The 22,747-nt window shown below is 56.5% G+C and overlaps 2 protein-coding genes across 7 annotated transcripts; one reads left to right on the top strand and one right to left on the bottom strand.

Annotated features, from left to right (window-relative positions):
- Positions 1-1,276: 1,276 nt before the first annotated feature.
- On the top strand, positions 1,277-17,288 carry FAM160B2 (family with sequence similarity 160 member B2). 6 transcript variants are annotated; one of them, XR_004272010.1, is made up of 17 exons: positions 1,277-1,411; positions 7,462-7,540; positions 9,090-9,262; positions 10,164-10,268; positions 10,366-10,488; positions 10,720-10,962; positions 11,075-11,271; positions 11,597-11,705; positions 11,935-12,011; positions 12,343-12,532; positions 13,536-13,681; positions 13,785-13,924; positions 14,379-14,469; positions 14,641-14,784; positions 15,110-15,250; positions 15,447-15,547; positions 15,686-17,288. XR_004272010.1 is itself a non-coding variant. In XM_032288445.1 (17 exons), the coding sequence occupies exons 1-17, from the start codon at positions 1,367-1,369 to the stop codon at positions 15,822-15,824; spliced, it is 2,232 nt and encodes a 743-aa protein (XP_032144336.1). In that variant the 5' UTR covers positions 1,277-1,366; the 3' UTR covers positions 15,825-17,288. The 6 variants fall into 6 exon arrangements, 5 of the variants coding, with proteins under 5 accessions (XP_032144336.1, XP_032144337.1, XP_032144341.1 ...); XM_032288445.1 differs by having other exon boundaries at positions 13,785-13,913; XM_032288446.1 differs by lacking the exon at positions 15,110-15,250 and having other exon boundaries at positions 13,785-13,913.
- A 2,420-nt stretch (positions 17,289-19,708) lies between these two features.
- On the bottom strand, positions 19,709-22,206 carry NUDT18 (nudix hydrolase 18). The gene is made up of 3 exons (XM_032288451.1): positions 21,928-22,206; positions 20,939-21,152; positions 19,709-20,701 (listed from the first exon to the last, which is right to left on the bottom strand). The coding sequence occupies exons 1-3, from the start codon at positions 22,087-22,089 to the stop codon at positions 20,106-20,108; spliced, it is 972 nt and encodes a 323-aa protein (XP_032144342.1). The 5' UTR covers positions 22,090-22,206; the 3' UTR covers positions 19,709-20,105.
- Between the last annotated feature and the right edge of the window lie 541 nt (positions 22,207-22,747).

Below are 22,747 nucleotides of genomic sequence, written 5' to 3' on the forward strand. Positions count from 1 at the left end.
AACTCGAGGTTCTGTAATTCTTACGGGGGCTATTTCTCCTTCGATAGGGAAACTGAGTTCTTTCCTTCTCATATGATGTGATTTCTTCCGACCTCAGCCTCCCGAGTAGCTTGGACTATAGTTGTATACCACCACAGCTAGCTAAATTTTTTTTTTTTTTTCTTTTTTTGGGTCAGAATGTTGTTGTGTTGCCCAGGTTGGTCAACAGCCTTGGCCTCCTAAAGCGCTGGGATTACAGGCATAAGTTACCAAGCCCAGCTGCAGAAACTTTTTGAGACAGGGTCTCACTGTTGCTCAGGCTGGAGTGCAGTGTGGCATGATCTTGGTTCACTGCAACCTCGGCCTCTCGGGTTCGAGTGATTGTCCCACCTCAGTCTCCTAAGTAGCTGGGACTACAGGCATACGCCACCACGCTTGGTTAATTTTTTGTTTTTGTATTGTTAGTAGAGACAGGGTTTCACCATGTTGGCCAGGCTGGTCTCAAACTGGCCTCAAGTGATCCACGCGCCTTGGCTCCCAAAGTGCTGGGATTACAGGTGTGAGCCACAGCCCACGCCCCGTAAACATTTTCTGATTGCCATTTCAAAACCGTAAAAAGCAACACGTGAAATTAAATTGAACTTTAACCCAGCACACCTAATAGTCATTTTAATATGTAATCAATATAAGCCATGGTTAGCGCAGTTTCACTTTGTTTCCTTCCTTACTATATCTTCCAAGTCGGGATGTGCCTGGCACTACACATTTTGGTTGGGACCAGCACATATCAGGAGCTCATCAGCCCATGTGGCTGGGGCTGCCTGAGACTTCAATTCAGGAGGAATTACAATTCCTCATCGAAAACACGTCCCTTAGCTCCCGCCTGTAATCCCAGCTACTCAGGAGGCCCTGGCGGGAGGGTCGCTTGAGGCCAGGAGCTCGAGTTCAGCCTAGGCAATGTAGGGAGACCTCCCCACCCAGTAAAAAATAATTAGCCGGGGGTGGTGGCCTGCGCGTGGCGTCCCAGCTACTTGGGAGGCCGGGGTTGGAGCCTGCAATGAGCCGAGATCGCGCTATTGCACTCCTGCCTGGGCGACCGAGAGAGACTGTCTAGAAACGAAAGCGCGGGGGGCGGGTGGGGGGAAGAAAACCTCCTGGCCAACTCTCAGGGCCCTCCACAGGCGGATCCCAGCCCTCTTCCCCGGCCCGGCGGGGCGCCCTGAGCTGGGCTCAGCCAGCGCCACGCAGCTGGGACGAGAAGGGGCGGAGCGGCCTGGCCCCGCCTCCCTCGCCTCGCCGCGCCGGGGCCGCCGGGCCGCCGCCTCCTCCGCCGAGAGCGCCGCCGCCGCCTTCGCCCGGGAGCCGGGGGGGGGGGCCGGACGCCATCATGCTGAGCCGCCTTGGGGCGCTGCTGCAGGAGGCCGTGGGGGCGGTGAGGCCGGGAGGGCCGGGGCCAGTCGCGGGGGCCCGCGGGCCTAGGCCGGGGATAGGGCGGGCGCGGAGCCAGGCACGGCGGGAGGGGGCGGGCCCCCTTGGGTAGGGACCCCCGGGCCGCGGCGCCCCTTCCCCGGCCTCCCCACCGGCCGTGCCCCGCTTCCCCTGGCTCTTCCCAGGCTAGGTCCCAGACTCCTCCCGAGCGCCCCACCTCCCCGGCCTGCTAGCGCGTCGCTTCCTGTCTGTGCGTTCCGGCCCCGGGAGTCTCTCCCAATTCCCGAACTCGCCTTCGCTGGGACGCTCCTGTCACTCCCTGGGGTGTTTCCGGCCCCCGGGGGCCTTTCTCCTTTCCCCTCTCCACATCGCCGCTTTGTCCGGTCTCGAAAAATCGCCATCCCTTCCTCTGGGTCTGACCTCCCAGACAACCCTGGACCTTGCTGGGGTGTGGGACGCCTTACCTGTCACCCCGGGACGTGGGAAGTGGGGGCCCTCCTGGTCCAAGTCCCCACGAAGGGGAAAGACCCTGGCAGGTGGGTGGGCGCCCAGCCGGGGAAACCGCCTTCTGCTGGGGGAAAGTGAGTTTCCAGCGTGGCTCTCACCCGTCGCAAGCCAAACTGACTGAGTTAGGGAGAGGCCGCCGGTGGTGGGGCCTGTGTGGCCCTGCGCGGGGAGGCGGAGATAATCCATTGATGTTTCACGTGCCATCAGAGTTTGTATTTTTGCCATTTTTTTGTTGGGGCTGCGGGCTGGTCCCTGGCTGCCCACTACTAGGGTTCGTTCAGCAGGTTGTAGTGCATTGTAGGTAGGGGTGGGGGGTGCCGTTGAAAGTAACTCTGTCAAGAAGCTGTTGGTGCTTACGCCTGTAATCCCAGCACTTTGGGAGGCCGAGGCGGGTGGATCACGAGGTCAAGGGATCAAGACCATCCTGGTCAACATGGCGAAACCCCGTCTCTACTAAAAACACAAAAAATTAGCTAGGCATGGTGGCACGTGCCTGTAATCCCAGCTACTCAGGAGGCTGAGGCAGGAAAATTGCCTGAACCCAGGAGGCGGAGGTTGCGGTGAGCCGAGATCGCGCCATTGCACTCCAGCCTGGGTAATGAGTGAAACTGCGTCTCAAGAAAAAAAAAATAAAAGCTGTCGGTAAAGTCAGCAATACCGCTGCCTCCTAGTATAAATCTTCCCCCAGTTAATGAGGATCAGATTTTCTCAGGAGAAAAAGCCTTGAGTTTCACCCTCTATCCTCCCCACCACCTCATCCCCCAGCCTCTTGGGAGCTCCTGTGGAAGGGAGGGCTCAGCCTTGGGCACACTTGGGAAGAAAGTCAGAAACTGTGGCTCCCTCCCCTTCTTAGCCCTGCTGTTGTCCCACGTCCAGGGCCTTCAGACATTCAGGTAGAGAAGGTTCCAAAATGATTTTTCCAGCCCTTCTCCCCATCCCCAGACAAAACAGCTGTCATCTTCAAAAGTGGTACGATAAACTAATTCATGTCTCTGAAGAACACTCCATTTGCCAGACAGTTCTTCAGTCCTAAAGACTGAATTTCTTTTTTTTATTTATTCTATTCATGAGCCCAGGCTGGAGTACAGTGGTGCAATCTTGGCTTACTGTAGCCTCCATCTCTGGGCTCAGACAATCCTCCCACCTCAGCCTCCTGACTAGCTGGGACTACAGGCATGCGGCACCACGATGGGCTAATTTTTGCATTTTTTGTAGAGACCGGGTTTCATTGTGTTGCCCAGGCTTGTCTTGAACTCCTAGCCTCAAGCCATCTTCCTGCCTCAGCTTCCAAAAGTGCTGGGATTACAGGGGTGAGCCACCACACCCAGCTGGGGAGTCAGTTTCTAAGGCTTCCAGTGACAAAGTTCAGGCATCAGTGGCAGGAGATTGGGGCAGTGGAGGGAGATCTTTTTAGGCAGGCGAACCTCCAGGACTTTCAGCATTTACCACATAGGCTACGTCCAGGAAGTGTGGCTGGCCCCAGGTGATTACAGGGAGATGGAAATTCCTCTTTTCTGCTCTACCACCAGGCCTCCAGGTCTTTCCTGGGCCTGGGTCACTAAATAATGTGTGATGCCAGTAAGTCAGCTGACTCCTCATTAAGGAAGAATAATGCTCCTCCATGCCCTCTTCTGAGCCAACAGACTAGGAATTATTACAGCTTTTTTTTTTTTTTTTTGAGACGGAGTCTCGCTCTGTCGCCCAGGCTGGAATGCAGTAGCGCGATCTTAGCTCACTGTTCAACCTCCTGGGTTCAAGCAATTCTGCCTCAGCCTCCTGAGTAGCTGGGATTACAGGTCCATGTACCACGCCCGGCTAATTTTTTGTGTTTTTAGTAGAGATGGGGTTTCACCATGTTGGCCAGGATGGTCTCGAACATCTGACCTCATGATCTGCCTGCCTCAGCCTCCTAAAGTACTAAGATTACAGGCGTGAGCCACTGTACCCAGCCTAGCCTTTTGGAGTCTCGCTCTGTCGCCCAGGCTGCAGGGCAGTGGGGTAATCTTGGCTGACTGCAGCCTCCGCCTAAGTGGTTCTCCTGCCTCAGCCTCCCGGGTAGCTGGGACTACAGGCCTGTGTCACCACACCTGGCTAATTTTTATATTTTTAGTAGAGACAAGGTTTCGCCGGGTTGGCCAGGCTGGTCTTGAACTCCTGACCTTAAGTGATCCACCTGCCTCAGCCTCCCAAAGTACTGGGATTACAGGTGTGAGCCACCATGCCCAGCCACTAATAATATCTTTAAAGAGAAATTGTTGGGTCCAGTGCCTTTGGCTTGGAGTTATAGCTGGTCCTTGAGTCAGGAAAAGATTACACCCCTGTGTCACCAGCTGCGTAATGACCTGTGCTGGTTAACCTGCCCCTCCTGTGTCTTCTGTTCATACTGCAGTGTTCTTTTTGGTTAAAGCCCAGCTCAAGCTTTTCTAAGACTATCAGCCAATTTTGAGGCTAAAGGAGATCCCATTGCAGAAACTGAGATATCTGTAGGGCTGGTAAAGGGCCAGAGGACTTTTCTAAAACAAGGAACTAGGGAAAGAATGTCTTCAGGAGTTTCCTGAGATACTTGGTAAATATTCATGGGTATTCACTATGTGCTGAGCCCATGGAGGGCAGGCTAGCTGTAAAACTCAGAACCCTGGTCTTCGGAGAGCTTATCTAGCAGGAGAGACGTGTGCTCAGCCCAGCAGGCACTGTCACATGCAGTGTGGTGAGATGGGGTCACTCCATAGGTATGCAATATTTGGAATAGCTGTGGGTGGTACCACTTTGAGGAGGGTTGTGGCCCCTACTAACGAGCTTTGAAAGAACAAGATGGCCTGCAGACCCAGGGGAGTGTTTCCAGTCATCTGAATGTCATCCCTCCCCCCACATTGCAGTGGCCTTCTAAGCATTCTTCCTGCCTTTACCTCCTCTCCCAAGCTCAACTGCCAGATGCATCTTCCTAAAACACCGCCCAGAAGGTGTCAGTGGCCAGGCGTGGTGGGTCACACCTGTAATCCCAGAACTTTGGGAGGCCAACAGGGGCGGATCATTTGAGGTCAGGAGTTTGAGACCAGACTGGCCGACATGGTGAAACCCCATCTCTACTAAAAACACAAAAATTAGCCAGGCATGGTGGCAGGTAATCGCAGCTACTCAGGAGGCTGAGGTAGGAGAATCGCTTGAACCTGAGAAGCCAAGGTTGCAGTGAGCTAAGATCACGGCACTGTACTCCAGCCTGGGCGAGAGAGTGAGACTGTTTCTCACTCACACACACACACACACACACACACACACGCACACACAAAGCCAGGTGTGGTGGTACACATCTGTAATCCCAGCAATTTGGGAGACTGAGGCAGGAGAATCACTTGAACCAAGGAGGCAGAGGTTGTGGTGAGCTGAGATCGTACCACTGCACTCTAGCCTGGTTGACGGTGAGACTCTGTCTGGGGAAAAAAAGAAAAAAAGCTGTCATTGACCTGCTGCCTGCAAAAAAGATCAAGACTTCTTGGCTGGGCATTAGAGGCTCCAGAGACTCACCAGCCCACCCACCCCTTCCCCAGACATACTTTGCAGAGTTCCTTCTGCAGGGACTGTCCTTCCTGCTCTTGTTGATACTGACCTGGTTCTTCAAATTTTAGTTCAGATGTGGCCTTGGTAGAGCCTTGCCTGTTAGAAGTGACCCCTTTTTCCAGAGAGGCCACTACTTTCCACCTCTCCTGCGGCCTCACACTATTTCCTTGTAGTTTCATCATTCAGTGCAGTTTGATGTTGTCTTCTCCATGGCATGTTTCTTGAGGACTGGGTCTTAGTCATCCTCATGTTGCTTGTGGCATCTAACATAATGTCTTGTACATAGTGGGCACCTGGAATGAATGAATGATTTTACTCAGCTCTGTGGTGCAGCAAAGTGTGGGGTCAAAGAGAGGTGCAGATAGGCAGGGACACTGCAGAGGACTTGGTGGAACTGCTAGGGACTGAACCTCACTGGGGACTCTCGGGGTCCAGACAAGTTAGCGGGAATCAGAACACCTTGGACAGAGGAGTGGCCCCAGCAAAGACCTAGAGGCAGACATGCACACCTGTGGGGAGGGATGATGGAATTGTTTCTTTTTTTCCTGCAGACATTTACTCTGCAAGAAAAGGGAAGGAATGGCTTTTTTTTTTTTTTTTTTTTTTTTTGAGAAGTTTTCAGCGAAAGTGGTTCTGAGTGCAAGGCCAGTATCAGCTGTACCACTGTAGTGTGGAGAGATGGAGAGAGTGTTTATGGAAAAGGGGGAGGTTAGAGGCTTGCCCAGAGCAGAACCAGAATTCAAAGCTGACAGAAGGAGCTAGTAGAGGAAATGAGAACAGCACTGGCTAAGAAGTTGGGGTTGTACAGGCTCAGGCGTTGGACATAATATTAAAGCATGTTATAAGAAAAGCACTTTGTTAATATCATGCTGATGTTACCCATCAGGCTGAACAGAGCCTGTGGTGGTCTTGAAGAGATTTACATAGACTCTCACATTGACAGGAATGAGAAAGCTTTTTCTCTTTTCTTTTTTCTTTCTTTTTTTTTTTTTTTTTTTTGAGGCAGGGTCTCAACCTTGTCACCTAGACTGGAGTCCACCAGTGCAATCACACTGAAGCCTCAACCTCCCTGGGCTCAGGTGATCCTCCTGCCCCAGCCTCCCAAGTAGCTGGGACTATAGGCACACACCACGTCCTACTGTTGTTTTTTTTGTTTTGTTTTGTTTTTTAATTTTTTTAGACTGAGTCTTGCTCTGTTGCCCAGGCTGCAGTGTGGTGGTACAGTCTCGGCTTACGGCAACCTCTGCCTCATGGGTTCAAGCGATTCTCCTGCCTCAGCCTCCTGAGTAGCTGGGATTACAGGCATGTGCCACCACACCCGGCTAATTTGTTATTTTTAGTAGAGACAGGTTGTCACCATGTTGGCCATGCTGGTCTCTGATCTGCCCACCTCGGCCTCCCAAAGTACTGGGATTACAGGCATGAGCCACTGTACCTGGCCATGTTCTGCTAGTTTTTAAATTGTTTGTAGAGACAGAAATGTTGCCGAGGCTGGTCTCAAACTCCTGGACTCAAGCCATTTGCCCACCTTGGCCTCACAAAGTGTTGGGATTATGGGCGTGAGCCACTGCACCTGGCCTTTGCCTCATTTTCCATCTGTATCATTTGTTTTTCTTCGGGGGACTGCGCTCCTGTCCTCTAGGTGCCTCTACTGTAGCTCAATAACCATGCTGTGTTGAAATAATCTGTGTCTGTTTCCCGAGCAACATTCTTAGCAGGATTGCTAAGGACAGGACAGGATTGTGACATATAGCAAGAAAACAGCTTTTCCAGGAGGGAGGGGTATCTAGGGAGAAGTGCCCACCAGGAGATCCTTGGCAAGATATGGAGACGGTGCCAGTGTGTCCTGGAGGAAATGTGTTACCGTTCCCTTTGAAAGCCAGGGAGCAGGGGGCCTCCTCCAAGGCCTAGCATGAACCTGACATCCACGAGGTCAGGGGCTCCCTGGCCCTTGTGGCCCCCACCGAGGTTGTGTCTCTGCTCTCTCCGCAGCGGGAGCCCCCCATTGACCTGCTGCAGGCCTTTGTGGAGCACTGGAAGGGCATCACACATTACTACATCGAGACCACAGGTAGGGCCTGGCCCTCCCCAGCTCGGGAACCCTGGAGGGAGCGGGGAGGAAGATGTGGGCAGAATGTCACCATCCAGGTGTCTTAGGGAAGGTCATGTGCCCAGTCCTTCAGAATTGGAGCCGAGTGAATGGAGACAGAGAACCAGACAGAAGACCTAGAGCCCTGGGCTGCCTCTGCTCCTAATCATTTAGCTGCCTGTCCCACCTCAGCTCCTGAATGATTTAGCTGCTGGTCCCACCCTGACCTTTTGGAAAGGGGCTGTGTGAGGGAGGAGTAGCCAGGTGGGGCGTCTCACTGGCCTGATGGCAAGGAAGAGGTGGCTGCCCTTCCCCCAGCTTCCAGTTCCAGGCCTTCAGGCCCCAAGAGCTAGTGCCTAAGGTTTACCGATTAAAAGAAGAGAGTTTAACACATTCCCCTTTTCCCTGAGCCAACTGGCCTGATTCCAGCCCACACCTTTCCTACCGGCTTTCTTTTTCAGCCTAAGAAATTCAGAAATCTGTGGGACTCTCTGAGGGTTCTGCTAGACCAGGTTTCTCAATGTTAGCACAGTTGGCATTGGACCTGGAACCCTCCCCGTGCGGGCTGTCCTGGGCAATGCAGGATGCGCAGCAGTCATTCTGGCCTCTGACCACTAGGTGCCAGTAGCACACTCCACCCCTGAATTGGGACAACCAGAAATGTCTCCAGACATTGCCTCATGTTCCCTGGGGGGCAAGAGCGCACCCCCGGTTCTGAACCACCTCTTCAGGTTAAAGATCTCTTGAAGGAGAGCCTCAGTCCACCAGCAGAGTAAGATAAGATCAGAACTGGCTTAAATCCACCCACATCCAGCTCTTTCATTTCCAGAGTGGTCCCTAGACCAGAGGGGTCAGAAGTCCGAGAGGCAGGCCGCCCTACTTAAGCTCCTGTACCTTAAAGAAAAGCTAGGGGATGCTCCAAGTCCAGTCCTAAAGCACCAGAACTTTCTTTAAAACACACACTGAGACTCTGACTGCAAAAGCCCCACTAAGTAGACTCCCTGTCAGGGCCTTGGTAGAGGGAGCAGGACTGGGTCAAAGCTGAAGGTGGTGGCACAGGTGTTTTTTTCTGCTTTGTGAAAAAGAGGCTGGCCTTCTCTGTCCGTGGGGGAGGTTCTCTCTCAGGTGGCTGCTGGAATTACAGCTTCTAAGTTATGTGACAAGAGCTCTGAGCCCACATCATCTCACTCAGGCCCACAGCTGATAGGCAGCCGTCTGTGGGCCCGTGACCACATGTCCCTGTCTCTGCACCTGTCCCGGGGTTTGGAGGAACCCAATGCTGCTACCCTGGGATAAAGCACTGGGTGTGCACAAGTTCTCAGAGGGCTGTGTCCTAAGCCTGGAAGGACTTTTGTCTTAAATATGGAAGCATCCGCTGTAAACTTCCACTTCCCAGTTGGCCGCAGCTCCCTTCCCCCACCTCTCCTGGACAGGCCCTCCCCTTTCTGGGCTTTGGCAGGAGAGGGTGAAGTTTTCAAGCCAGGGTGCCCCTCTTTACCCCACTCACCCTTGTTTCCCAAACATCCGTTAGATGAAAACACCCCCGCCAAGAAGACGGACATTCCCTGGCGACTGAAGCAGATGCTGGACATCCTGGTGTATGAAGAGCAGCAGCAGGCAGCCGTGGGGGAGGCAGGGCCCTGCCTGGAGTACCTACTGCAGCACAAGATCCTGGAGACCCTCTGCACGCTGGGCAAGGCCGAGGTGGGGGGGCCCTCTGTATGCTGGGCAAGGCCGAGGTCAGGGGCCCTCTGCGTTCCAGGCCAGGCAGAGGTGGACGATCCTCTGCGCAGGGCAAGGCCAAGGTGGGGGGGGCCCGGGGCCCCCTGGATTACAGGCTGAGGTGGGCAGTCCGGAGCTCCCTGGATTCCAGGCCTTTCTGCCTGTGCTCTTCCCAGTCCTGACACTGAAAGTGGCAGTTGCGGGGAGGGGAGCAAATGGGATGGGCACTGTGGCTGTCTCACTTAGAACATCCTACCATCCAGGGGCTCTTGTTCCTTGTTGACACCACAAAGATGGGCCTGCCACGTGCCAGGCTCTGCTCTAGATGCTGGGGACACAGAAGTGATTCGGACTGACAAGAGCCAGGCATGGTGGTGCGTGCCTGTAGCCCCAGCTACATGGGAGGCCGAGGTGGGAGGATTGCTAGAGCCCAGGAGTTGGAGGCTGCAGCGAGCTGTGATTGTACCACCGCATTCCTGCCTGGGAGGCAGAGCAAGACCCTGTCTCTTAAATAAATAGAATCCAACAAGAATCCTAGTGGGAGGGGCAGGACGGTCCTGTGGTATGTCAATAATGACCCAGTTATGGAGCAAAGGGATGCAGGAAAAGGGGTTTCGAGCCCCAGGAAGGCCAGTTTCCAACAACCAGGCGAAGGGAGCAGGCCTGTGAGAAGGTGCCTTCTGAGCCAGGACCAAGGGAGGAATTGAGCCTGGAGCTCTCTAGGGGCGGATATTCCAGGCTGGGAGGCTTCTGACAGGTGCCATGTCCATTCCCAGCCTCAGTAACCCCCAGGCATGCAGGGAGGAGTTGACCCTGGGGATCCCTGAGGGCGGAGTGTTTCAGGCCGGGGATGGTTTCTGACATGGCTCTGTCCCGGCCTCAGTACCCGCCAGGCATGCGGCAGCAGGTGTTCCAGTTCTTCAGCAGAGTCCTGGCCCAGGTGCAGCACCCGCTGCTGCATTACCTCAGCGTCCACAGGCCTGTGCAGGTGAGGGGCCCAGAGGCCAAGGGGTGTCTGGGCATGAGGTCCCCCGCTCTCCCCTGCCACCCCATTCCCCTCTGTTTCTGTCCTGCTGCTCCTCCAGAAACTCCTCCGACTTGGTGGGACAGTTCCCGGATCCGTTACAGAAAAGGAGGAGGTGCAGCTCACCACTGTCCTCTGCTCCAAGATCCAGCAGGACCCAGAGCTGCTGGCCTACATCCTGGAAGTGAGCACTCCTATCGGGAACAGGAGGGGGAGGGCCGGGAACCCCAGGGGCACGCCCCCTCGGCCCTCCTGAGGAGGCAGAAGCAGAGAGCAGGTACCTGGGAGACGTGCAGGCAGCTTCCCCTTCACCTCCAGGCTGAGGCCCTGCTGGCAGCCCCCATCCTGTGGTCCCTGTGGGGAACCCTGGGAAGTGGTCCCCACAAGGCCTGGCCTCATCCCACCCTCTTTGCAGGGTAAAAAGATTGTAGCTAGGAAGAAGGCATGTGGAGAACCCGATGCCTTACCTAAGGACGCGGCCAGCCACAGGGACAAGGACTGCTCCCATCATGGTGCTCCCGCCAGGCCCCAGCGGGACGGGGAGCCCTGTGGGGCCCAGGCCTTGAACAGCCCCCTGCTGGCTGAGACTGAGGAGCTGGACGGTGGGACTGCGGAGAGCAACCTGATCACTTCCCTGCTTGGGCTGTGCCGGAGCAAGGTGCTGGCGGCAGAGGTGGAGAGGGCGGGGGCAGGGGAAGGGTGGGTCGACGGCTGGGAGGTGATTTGGGGGCTCACATGCATGTCACTGAAATCGTATTCTCATCCCCTAGAAAAGTCGGGTGGCCTTGAAGGCCCAGGAGAACCTGCTACTCCTGGTGAGCACAGCCTCCCCAGCGGCCGCCACCTACCTGGCACAGAGCAGCCCCTGCTGCCGTGCGATCATCCGGCACCTCTGCCAGCTGTACCGGTCCATGCCTGCCTTCCTGGACCCCACAGACATTGCCGCCTTAGAGGGCATCAGCTGGAGGTGGGTGCCAAGCCGAGGAAGGCTGGCCAGCATCTTCAGTGGCTGGCAGCCCTGCCTGTCTTTGACAGCCAGTTCCCCTGGTGTTCCACGTGGCTGGGGACCCCTGCTGGTCACCCTCTTCCCAGGGCTGCAGCTGATCACCAGAGGCCTTCTTGCCTTCTAGGGAAGCACTGCTTTTGCTGCCTCTGTCCACAAAACCCCCAAGATAACTGACAGCCGCAGCAGAGGTTCCACAGGAGAGGGGAAGGGCCCAGTTTCAGGAGATACTGAGGAAGACCTTGATTCTCCTCCTGCACTCTCTGAGCCTTCCCTCCCATCTCTTCAGGTTACCCAGTGCCCCATCCGATGAGGCTTCCTTCCCTGGCAAGGAGGCCTTGGCTGCCTTCTTGGGCTGGTTTGATTACTGCGACCACCTTATCACAGAGGCACACATGGTGAGCAGGGGCGTTTGCAGGCAGGGCTCTCACGCTGCTCCCTGTACCGTCTGTCTCGAGGACTGAGTGGAGCAGGGACATGAAAACATGGGGTCCAGGAACTAAGCGGGGCCCCAGTGCACTGGGACCCTCTCCGGTGGCATCAGGTGCTGTGCAATGACATGGTTACTTCTCAGCGGGAATTGTGATGAGCGCAAAACACATTGACGTCGTGCTCTCTGGCACCCAGGTGGTTGCGGACGCCTTGGCGAAGGCTGTGGCTGAGAAGTTATTCATGGAGACCCTACAGCCCCAGCTCCTGCACGTGTAAGTGTCCAGTTCCCTCAGGCATGGCTGTGGTCTACAGAAAACCACCTACCTAACCCAGCCTCCTGTCCCCAAGGCCAGGCACCTCCTTGACCAGAATCCCATCTGTGGGCCCCCTTGGGTGATGTTTGCCAGGCCTGCCCCATGATGTACACATGGCTCTGAGGTACATGGGCTAAACGAAGGCCTCCTGCCATTCCCTGCAGGACTTCAGCAGGGATGGGCAAGTGACCATACCAGCCAAAGATTCAAGGCAACCAGGCAAGGTTCTCCCTCCACACTCATGTGCCATCTGCATACCAGGCCTAGCTAAGGTGTCCTCTTCCCATAGGTCTGAGCCGAGCATCCTGACCTCCACCGCCCTCCTCACAGCCATGCTGCGCCAGCTCCGCTCCCCTGCGCTGCTTCGGGAGGCCGTGACTTTCCTCCTGGGCACAGACCGCCAGCCTGAAGCCCCTGGGGACAAACCCTGTGCCCTGTATGCTCACCTTATCGGGCACTGTGACCACCTCTCTGATGAGGTATGGCGGGAGACCAGTGCCTGTTCCTCCCACCATCCCTGCCAAAGGGATTTCCTGAACACTCTTCCCGTTTCATTAGTGTTCCCAGGTGACTCCACGCTGGGAGACATTGAATTGTAGAACACTGCCGAGCCACCTTTGTCACACATGAATTTTTTATCATACACCTTTTTCTTTTTTTTTGAGACAGAGTCTCACTCTGTCACCCAGGCTGGAGTGCAGTGGCACGATCTCAGCTCACTGCAATCTCTGCCTCCTGAGTTCAAGCAGTTCTCCTGCGTCAGCCTCCTGAGTAGCTGGGATTACAGGTGTGTGCCACCACACCCAGCTAATTTTTTGTATTTTTTAGTAGAGATGGGTTTCACCATGTTGGTCAGGCTGGTCTTGAACTCCTAACCTCGTGATCCTCCCACCTTGGCCTCCTAAAGTGCTGGGATTACAGGTATGAGCCACCCTGCCTGGCCCTTTCTTTTAAAAAAAACCAAAAACAAAAAAAAACCGGGTATTGCTCTGTCACTCAGGCCCTAGAGTGCAGTGGTGTGATCATAGCTCACTGCTGTCTCTAACTCCTGGCCTCAAGTCATCCTCTCTCACCTCAGCCTCCTAAAGTGCTGGGACTGCAGGCATGAGCCACCATGCCCAGCTTATTTTTGATGGCATTTTATATTTTGCACACTGATTTTGTACTGAGTTGGCTTGCTGGAGGGCCAACTCTGTGAGGTAGGTGAGGTTGATACTCCCATTTCTCAGACATGGAAACTGAGGCACAGAGAAGCAAATTAGCTTGCCTGAAATCGCCTGTCAAATTAGTCACACAATGGGGACCACCCAGACTTACTGATTGCTAGACCCACACCCACCCACTCCCCCCAAAACCTGCCACCTTAGCATCCAGCCAGGGGAGGTGACTCTGCCTCGGAGGCCTTTTCTTAGGGCAATGGCAAGGGACCCTTGGGAGCTGGGTGGGAAAGGGGCCATCCTGCTGATCCCCTTCCCGCTCCAGATCAGCATCGCCACGCTCCGGCTGTTCGAGGAACTGCTACAGAAGCCCCATGAGGGGATCATCCGCAGCCTGGTCCTGCGCAACCTCGAGGGCCGCCCTTACGTGGCCCGGGGCTCGCCAGAGCCTGAGAGCTACGAGGACACCCTGTAAGTGAAACCGGTGCCCTCCGGACCCAGCCCAGCCCTCAGCACTCACACGCTCACTCTATACATTCATTTATTGGTGCCCGCTGCTCTGCCCTGGCCACAGAGATCTGGAAGAAGACCCCTACTTCACCGATAGCTTCCTGGATTCCGGCTTTCAACCTCGAGCAAAGCCTCGCCCTGCTCCTGCCACCAGTTACGATGGCAAAACAGCAGTGACTGAGATTGTCAACAGGTGGGGAGCAGGTCAGGCAGTCTGAACCACTTGAATTTTACTGTTGTTGTTTTTTTTTTCTGAGGTAGTCTCGCTCCATCACTCTTGGCTGGAGTGTGCAGTGGCACAATCTCAGCTCACTGCAACCTCCACCTTCCAGGTTCAAGCGATTCCTGTGCCTCAGCTTCCCAAGTACCTGGGATTACAGATATGCACCACCACACCCAGTTAATTTTTGTATTTTTAGTAGAGACGGGGTTTCCCCATGTTGGCCAGGCTGGTCTCAAACTCCTGACCTCAGGTGACCCGCCCACCTCGGCCTCCCAAAGTGCTGGGATTACAGACGTGAACCACCGTGCGTGGCCTGAGTTTTACTCTTTCTTTGGCCACAGCCCTGATGGGGTCCAGTCGGGGAGGGAGATGGGGTCCCGAGAGCAGGGGGAATGGGGAGCCTGGAGCGCCTCCATACCAGCTTCTGTCTCTCAGTTTCCTGTGCCTGGTCCCCGAGGAAGCCAAGACCTCTGCCTTCCTGGAGGAGACGGGCTATGACACATACGTCCACGATGCTTATGGTCTGGTGAGTGGCTCCTGCTATCAGCTCCTACTTGCTGTCCTTCAGAGCGGCTGGATGATAAGTTCTGGGTTCCCTCATCTGCCCAAGGACCCCTGCCTATCTCTCCTGCATGGGGCCCCGTCTTCTGGTTCCAACACCTTGGACCCGCTGTCTCTACTCTCCCACTTGTCTCAGTTCCAGGAGTGCAGCTCCCGCGTCGCGCCCTGGGGCTGGCCTCGGACCCCTATACCTTTGGACCTCCATGAGCCCGAGCGACCTTTCTTTGAGGGCCGCTTCCTCCAAGTGCTGTTTGACCGCATGTCTCGGATTCTGGATCAGGTAGCCAGTGGGCCCAGGCCAGGAGAAGGCCAGGCTGGTGCCTCTGGGATCCTTCGAGAGCAGGGGCTGGCCACGGGGTTGCCTCCGTTTCGGTTCCTTTGCACCATAGCACCCCTGCCCTTTCTCCAGGTGGGAAGCCCCATCTCGCCCTTGCTCCACACGTTCTAACATGTTCTGGCCCTCAGCCCCATGGAATCCATGACACACACACATCACGTGAGCCTCCCACCCCCACACACGTTCACACTGGCCAGGCATCTTGCTGGGGGAGTGCAAAATGCTCACCAGCCCTGCCAACCCTCAGCTCTGGCCACTGTTCCTGTAGCCATACAGCCTGAACCTGCAGGTGACCTCGGTCCTGTCCCGGCTTGCCCTCTTCCCCCACCCCCATATCCATGAGTACCTCCTGGATCCCTACATCAGCCTGGCCCCCGGCTGCAGGAGCCTGTTCTCCGTGTTGGTGAGGGTGAGGACGCCTTGGCCCGAGGGAGTGTGCCCAGTGGGGGTGGAGGGGACAGCAGGGAAGGGGAACGGGGCAGGTGGTTGGGGGCTGCAGTGGGCACCCTTGCCAGTGCATGGGAAACCACAGACTCCCATGCTCTGCACGGTGTGGCAGAGCCAGGGGATGGCCCCATCTGAGTCCCCTGTGGTTCCCGCTCTAGGTGATCGGGGACTTGATGCAGAGAATCCAGAGGGTGCCCCAGTTCCCGGGCAAGCTACTCCTGGTGCGCAAGCAGTTGACGGGCCAGGCTCCTGGGGAGCAGTGAGTACCAAGGGTGCCAGGTGAAGCCTGGGGGGTAGGAGGGCTGAGAGTGCCTCTGGGAAGGGAAGTGGCCAGCCACAGGGTCAAGCCTGGTGGATGCCCCCACCCAGCCATGCCCCCTGTGCCATCTCCCGTCAGGCTGGACCATCAGACCCTACTCCAGGGCGTGGTGGTGCTGGAGGAGTTCTGCAAGGAGCTGGCTGCCATTGCCTTCGTCAAGTTTCCCCCGAATGGTCCTCTCCAGAACGTCTCTCCAGCCCCGGAAGGGCAGGTCTGAGCCAGGAGCAGGGCAGTGGGAGACTCCCACTGCCCCAGAGCTGCCTCCTGTCTGGCACTGCCACCGCCACCATACTCCCCTCCTGGGATGGGGGCTTTGGCTCTTATGCTCACTCAAGGAGGCCGTGACACGTTGACCACACCAGACTGGGTTTCAGGGAATGGGCCTGCCAGGTGCCAAGGAGCCAAACAGATGGCTTTCCAGGCAGCAGGGTCCTTGGGGCCTTCTTGAAGGAGCTGAGTGATGGCCAGGTGAGCACCCAAACCGCAGACCCTCAGGCGCTGTGTGCCTGGCCCGCTCTGTACTGACCATTTGTGGCCAGGGCCAAGACCTGTGACTCAACTCCAGGGGCAAGATGGGGAGTAAGCTGATGGCTCCAAGACTCGTGGGGAGCCCAGGCCAGGAGATGGGGCCTGGAGCCCTGTCTGTGTCACATTAGGTACCATGGGAGCTGGTGAGACCTGACATTTTGTCCTTTTCTTCATGGCTTAGCCCATGGAGAAGGAGCAGTGAATGGGATTGTCGGGGAAGCCCCCCTCTTCCTGCTCTGCTCCCCTGGAAACTGTTGCGAAACCTTTAGCCGCCTCATGGCAAATGCCCAAAGCATGTTCCACACCCGGGCGGGGGCTGCTGCTAATGAGAACCTTGGTGCAGCTGCTGCCAGGAGGGGAGCAGGCCGGGAGCTGGGGAGCTGGGGAGCCAGGGAGCCAGGTGCCCGGCCTTGGTCCAGCTGGTTCCTCTCTGGTGCCTTCTGGACCTGTCTCAGCAGGTCCACATCACCTGGGCAGAGAGGTTAGAGACTAGGGGAGGCCGGGCCTCGCCCTTCCTTCTGCCCACTGTTCTTGATGGAAGACCCTTCTGGGGGACCAGGGAGCTCAGGAGACAGAAGAGGGCAGGGCACCCCCTGACTCCAGACAGATGAGGGCAGGGAGTGGCTGTGGCCCAGGCAGCCAGTCCTGGTATTGTTCTCCCTGCCTGCCCTCCATGGCTGGGGCTGCCACCCCACCCGGTCTGAATCTGTCTTGACCTGCAGGAATACACAGGCGGCGCCAGGCATTACCTCACAGCGGGACTACACAGTTGCTGGCTTTGCTTCTGGGCAAGGAGGAGCAGGCCAGAGCCTCTTTAGCTTCCTTTTCTTGCCCATGCTGCTTCTAGAAGCCACGCACAGGTTGCCAAGAGGTGACACGAAACAGGAGGAAACTCGGTGACCTCTGCCTCTCCCGAATTCCTCCCCGCGGGGGAGGACCTTGCCACTCTGAGAGCACTGTGCCATGTTGGGTGCACGAACGTGGGTTAGTGTGGACGGGACGATCTCCGTGGATGAACTGGGTCTGGACTCCTAGGTTCACAAAATGTTCAAGGGTCTGGGAGTCACAGACCCTCTCCTCTCCTCAATGCACTTTGGTGTCTGCACGGTGTCTTCCCCGGACAGCACAGCAATAAATGGTGTGATTGCGTGGACACGGTGGCTGTTCTTGGCCAGGTTTCCCCTCCTTCTGCCCAGGACTCCAGTGCTAATTCGGGACCATCTTCCTCCCCAAGGAAGACAAATTCTTTTTCTAGCACTGGAGCAGGGAGGTGGGGTGGGTGGTAAACAGCCAGGCTCTGGCAGTACAGATCTGCTCATCCCCAGCGCCTGCCAGAGACTCTTGGCTGAGCAGTGCCACCTCTGCCAGGCTGACCTTCAGCCGAGAGCCTGCCCACCCCACAGACACAGTGAGGGGAGGGCCCACGTGGGAGCATCTGTGTTCATGTCTCATCTGGGTGTGTTCGTGTTGCGCGTTGTATGCCTGTTTTCATCATCAAATAGGCCTGATACTTAAAACCTTGTCTTTAAAGTCAAGGCAGCAGTGAGCTATGATTGCACCACTGCACTCCAGCCTGGGCAACAAAGTGAGACCCTGTCTCCTAAAAAAGAAAATTCGCAGGTGTGTTCTCAGGAGAAAAGAAAAATTAACACATAGAAAAATAAACCCTTCATCCCTAGATGCGTGTGGAGGGGTGGGGAATCCTCTGAGAGGAGTTCCCAAGAGATACGGTAGGGCAGACTGACAACTTGGAGGAAAAAGAGCCAGACAGTGGCTTTCAGCTCATGTTATGACCGATGGCTGAGCTGCTTTTTAAAATACCAATGCCCAGTGCCCCATCACCAGTTAAATCAGTGTTGCTGAGGGTGGGCCCAGAGTCAAAGCTTTCCAGGTGGCTGTGCGTGGTAGCTCACGCCTATAAATCCCCAGCACTTCGGGAGGCTGAGGCAGGAGGATCCTTGAGGATAGGAGTTTGAGACCAGCCTGGGCAACATAGCGAGAGACCCTGCCCCTATCTCTAGTAAAAATTTAAAAATTAGTTGGACATGATGGCATGTGCCTGTGGCTCCATCTCCTCAGGAGACTGAGGCAGGAAAATCACTTCTCACTTGAGCGTGGGAGGTCAAGCCTGCGTGAGCCACGATCATGCCGCTGCATTCCGGCCTGCGTGACAGAGCAAGACCCTGAGAAAAAAAAAAAAAAACCAGGTGACCCTACTGTGCTCTCATGGTTGAAAACTACTAGGCTAAATAATGGGAACAAAGAGCCAAACATCATTGCCCAGCTGACTGGATGTGGGCTGGTGGGTCCCTTAGACACTGAGAGAAGTGAACTGAAATAAAAGGGTTTAGTTCCATCATTTGCGAGGTATTTGTCCTCAGAGGGTACAAGGATTCCTCCCACTTTCCAGGGGCCAGAAAGACAAGAGGGCAGGCAAGAGAGATGAGGGTGCTGGGAAAGGGGCCTTGGAGGTTATCATGGCACTTAGATCTCTACCGTAGAACACTTGATATATTTTATTTGTTCATTTCCTTGAATTTTCCCTTAAATTTTAGTAAAATTCTTTTTTTTCTTTTGAGAGTCTTGCTCTGTCACCCAGGCTGGAGTGCAGAGGCCTGATGATGGCTCACTGCAGCCTCGACCTCCTGGGCCCAAGCAATTCTCCTGCCTCAGCCTCCTGAGTAACTGGGACTTACAGGTGTGCACCACCTCACCTGGCTAATTGTTTCTGTTTTGTAGAGACAGGGTCCCCACTACGTTACCCAGGCTGGCTTCAAACTCTAGCCTTTAAGCAATCCTCCTGCCTCAGCCTCCCAAAGCACTGGGATTACAAATGTAAGCCACTGTGCCTGGCCAAAGTTCTTTTTTATTTCGAGGGAGTCTGTCATCCAGGCTGGAGTGCAATGGCGCAATATCAGCTTAGCTCACTGCAACCTCTGCCTCTAGGGTTCAAGTGATTCTCCTGCCTCAGCCTCCTGAGTAGCTGGAACCACAGGCACATGCCACCATGCCCAGTTAATTTTTTTGTGTTTTTAGTAGAGACAGGGTTTGGCCATGTTGGCCAGGCTGGTCTCCAACTCTTGACCTCAACTGATCCACCTGCCTAAGCCTCCCAAAGTGCTGGGATTACAGGCATGAGCCACTATGCCCAGACACTTACTTAAAAAAAATCCTACCGTGATTCAGCTAGGCTGAGGGGAAATGAAGACAAGGTTTGGTCTGGCGTGGGCTGAAGTTGTGAAAAGGCAGAGGCAGGAGAGCCGGGGGAGGGGTCCACACCAGGGAGGCTCAAGGACAGAGCTGAGGCAGTACTTGGAGTTCCTGTCCCACATGAACCTCCCCCAGGGCCGCCCACTACCCAACCCTTGGAGGGCCCAGAGCTGTGTTTCATGAGGGATGGGTCCCCTCAAGAGTCACATCCCAGGCCAGCAGCCCAGCCTGGACAGCAGGCTGGCCCGCATTGTCAGTGCACAGGGAAAGACATAGGTGGCTGTTGGTGGCACAAGGGGAGGAGCAGCTCTTGGACACAGTCCCCATCACTTTGTCCCCACAGAGACATCTAGGCAGGGAGGCAAAGTAAGCAACACCTCTTTACTCAGCAAGGGGCTCCTCCCAGCTGTGAGTGCCTGGAAGAGTCAGGATGCAGGCCTTTCCCAAGGAAGACACAGAATGTGACGACAAGACGCCATTGGGAGTGCAGAAATCTCCCCATGTCCCTGGGGAGAAGTGCCAGTGTGTCCGCAGAGTAGCCGGGTCCTGAGCTTTGGACTCCTTGCTTGGTGAAAGGCACTGTCCCTGTGTAATCTAGAGGAAAGCTCCTTAAAGTAGCTCTCCTGGGGACCAGGAAAGCCACCCCTGCTCCCAATGCAACAAGATCCCTGGTCGCCAGCCTCCTGCCTCCCTCAGAGGGAGACAAAGCCACACTGGAGGGAGCACAGCCGCCCACCTCCTCGTCACCTCCTCCCCCTCCCTATCTGTTCACTGGGACGACGGAGGATCCGTGAAGCCGCTGGAGGAGTTGGCTTTGCAGGCCTTCCTCCGTCACCTTCCACCAAGTGAAGCTGTCACCCCGAACCTTTGGGGGTTCATCCTGGATCCCTGGGCTCCGAAAAGCCACGGTCACCAGCATGTTCAGACAGATACCATCAGTGTGATCTCGGCCCAGGTGCTGCAGTCCAAGCAGCCCCTTGATCTCAACCACTAAGTGGTGCAGGGTCAGACACTCCTGCAGCAGCCGCAGGACAGCCATCTTCATGCCACCCCTCTGTTCCGTAGGGGCGAGGCCACAGGCAGTGACAGGCAAGTGAGGCATCCCCACTGTGCCAACCAACACCCACACTGTCTGCACACTGGTAAAGGTGGTCACGAGCCGCTGGCAGACCAGATCACAGGGCAGCTCTTGGGGCAGAATAATAGGGTGCCTGGCTTGCTGGCGATACTGGGCAGCTAGCTCAACCAGGTGCAGGATGTCATGGGCTCGCAGCGGAGTGGGCAGGGAGGTCCGTGGGTACCAGGCAGCCTGCAGGGACTCTGCATCGGCCTCCTTGGAAGTCTTGAGAATTCCACCTGGGGGAGATGTGGGGGATGGGGCAGGGAGGGTCTGTGTGGAGAGAAGTGCAGGGCTGGCAGCGTCAACAGACATCCCTGACCCAGGTGCGAGGCCCCCAGCCTGTAGGCTGGAATCTGCCCATGCCAGACTGTGCCAGCCATAACAGGACTGGCTGTGGAGGGGTTCACCTCACCAAGCAGCTGGGGAAAAGATGTCAACTGGCCCTGTTCACACTGCCTCCAGGTAGGCCATACCTGTGGGGCGAGCGAGGAATACGAAGCGGACCCAGGAGGGGCCCCGCTCCTCCACGGACAGCAGTGTCTCGGGCTCACAGTGCAGCCCCGCCTCCTCCTTCACCTCCCGCTGCAGCGCCTCCACGATGGACTCCCCCGGCTCCATTCTCCCCGCGGGCAGGTACCACGACCCCCGGCACTCTCTCTTGGCCTCCTGGACCAGTAGCACCTCATCCTGAGGGGAGAGAGCATCTTCACTTCCTGCCATAGCCTTCCCGAGCCCCGGGACCAGGGGGCATCTCAAACACAGTCGCCCAAGACTCGCCTCTGGGTAGACGCGCTTAAACCAGCAAGCGCTGCGGGAGACCTGCCGTCAAGTTGCTGGGGGCTGCAACCTTCTCCTCCCTGCAATTAGTCCCTTTCTGGAGTTAAGACTTCCACTTCAGAAAGGGCTGAGATTCCTGGAAGCTGCTTCAGGGGCTGGAGATGAGGCCCCAGAGTGAGGGTCACCATGTGTCAGTCTTGCACTGATTTACGTCTGGACATGTCATTGGGTATCTCTTGTCTCCAATGGCGTGGCCTATGAACTGTTTGTGATGGATTCCCCACACTGGGGTCTGGCTTTGAAACACGACCCACGACGTCCACCTTGTACAGCCCTGAGCTATGGCCCTGGCCCCTTCTAGTTGCCCAGTACCAGGATCGGCACCAAAGGCCTGAGGTAAGCCAGGGCTGAGCCACTGCTTTCTGAGGGGCCCTGAGCACTCTGCTAGACTCTGGGGAAGGGAAGGAATGAGGCCTAGTGGGATGAGACAAACAGGCCCCGAGCCTGAGGGTCCTCTTCTCCATATTGGGACGATCGCAGGACACAGATGCGAGTGGGAGTGCTTTGCAAAACTGGGCAGCGCCATGCACGCGGCAGCGCTGGCTGTGGCCGTTGGGTCTTCAGTTCCCACCTGGGCTGGTTGCGCGCTCCCGAGGCCCTGCGGGCCGGGCTGGCGGCCGCTCACCTGCTCGCTGAGGAACACGGCCAGCACCACGTAGCACACGTTCTTCCGCAGCCGCACTGGTGCCGGTGGCTCCCCGGCCGGCGCCGAGTCGCAGCTCTGCACGCGCAGCCCCTGGCCCGCCAGCACGGCCGCCAGCACGCCTGCAAGACCCTCGGAAGCCATCGGGTCCCCCGGGAGGCGACGGCCCGGGTCCTGGCAGACCCGTCAGGCCGGGCCGCGATCGAGTGCCGGATCAGGCACTCTCTCCCAGTTCCTGCAGCAGTGGGCCTGGCGCGCACGCGAACGCGGAAGCGCACGCGAGCCCGGGTCGCTGATAGGCTGCGCGGCGCCGCGGCCTGCCCGGATTGGCCGGCCCGTGGCAGTCACCGAGGGGGCGGGGCCTCCGGGGAACTGGGTGGGCTCCCGGCCGGAACTCCTCTGACTCCCACCCTGCTTCTGCCGCCGGTCTGTCCCGCACGCTCGGGACGTCTCGCAGCTGCCCCCTTCTCCAACTGCCTGAGCGCGCACTGGTCCGTAGGGGCTCCGACGGTCAAGTTATACCTCCTGCAGGGTGCGTTTCGCCGCCGGGGCAAGCGACAGTGACGTGACAAGCCAGGTGACGTCACGGAGGCCCGGGGCCGCCCCTTAGACCTACGGTCCCGCTGTTGCCGTAAACACACTACGGCATTGCCGGAGATGATCACATACGAAATAACTGTTCTCACTCTCCTAAAGAGTTATATCATGTGGCTCATGGGCTGGGGGACATAAACCCCTGCCTTTCAGGAGATTCTGTTGTAGTTGGAGAGATGGGCCTAGTCCTAGATAAGGAATCAGCTGA

This window comes from Sapajus apella, unplaced genomic scaffold (assembly GCF_009761245.1).
Source record: "Sapajus apella isolate SASKATOON/1434 unplaced genomic scaffold, GSC_monkey_1.0 scaffold21, whole genome shotgun sequence".
Taxonomy (NCBI): Eukaryota; Metazoa; Chordata; class Mammalia; order Primates; family Cebidae; genus Sapajus; species Sapajus apella.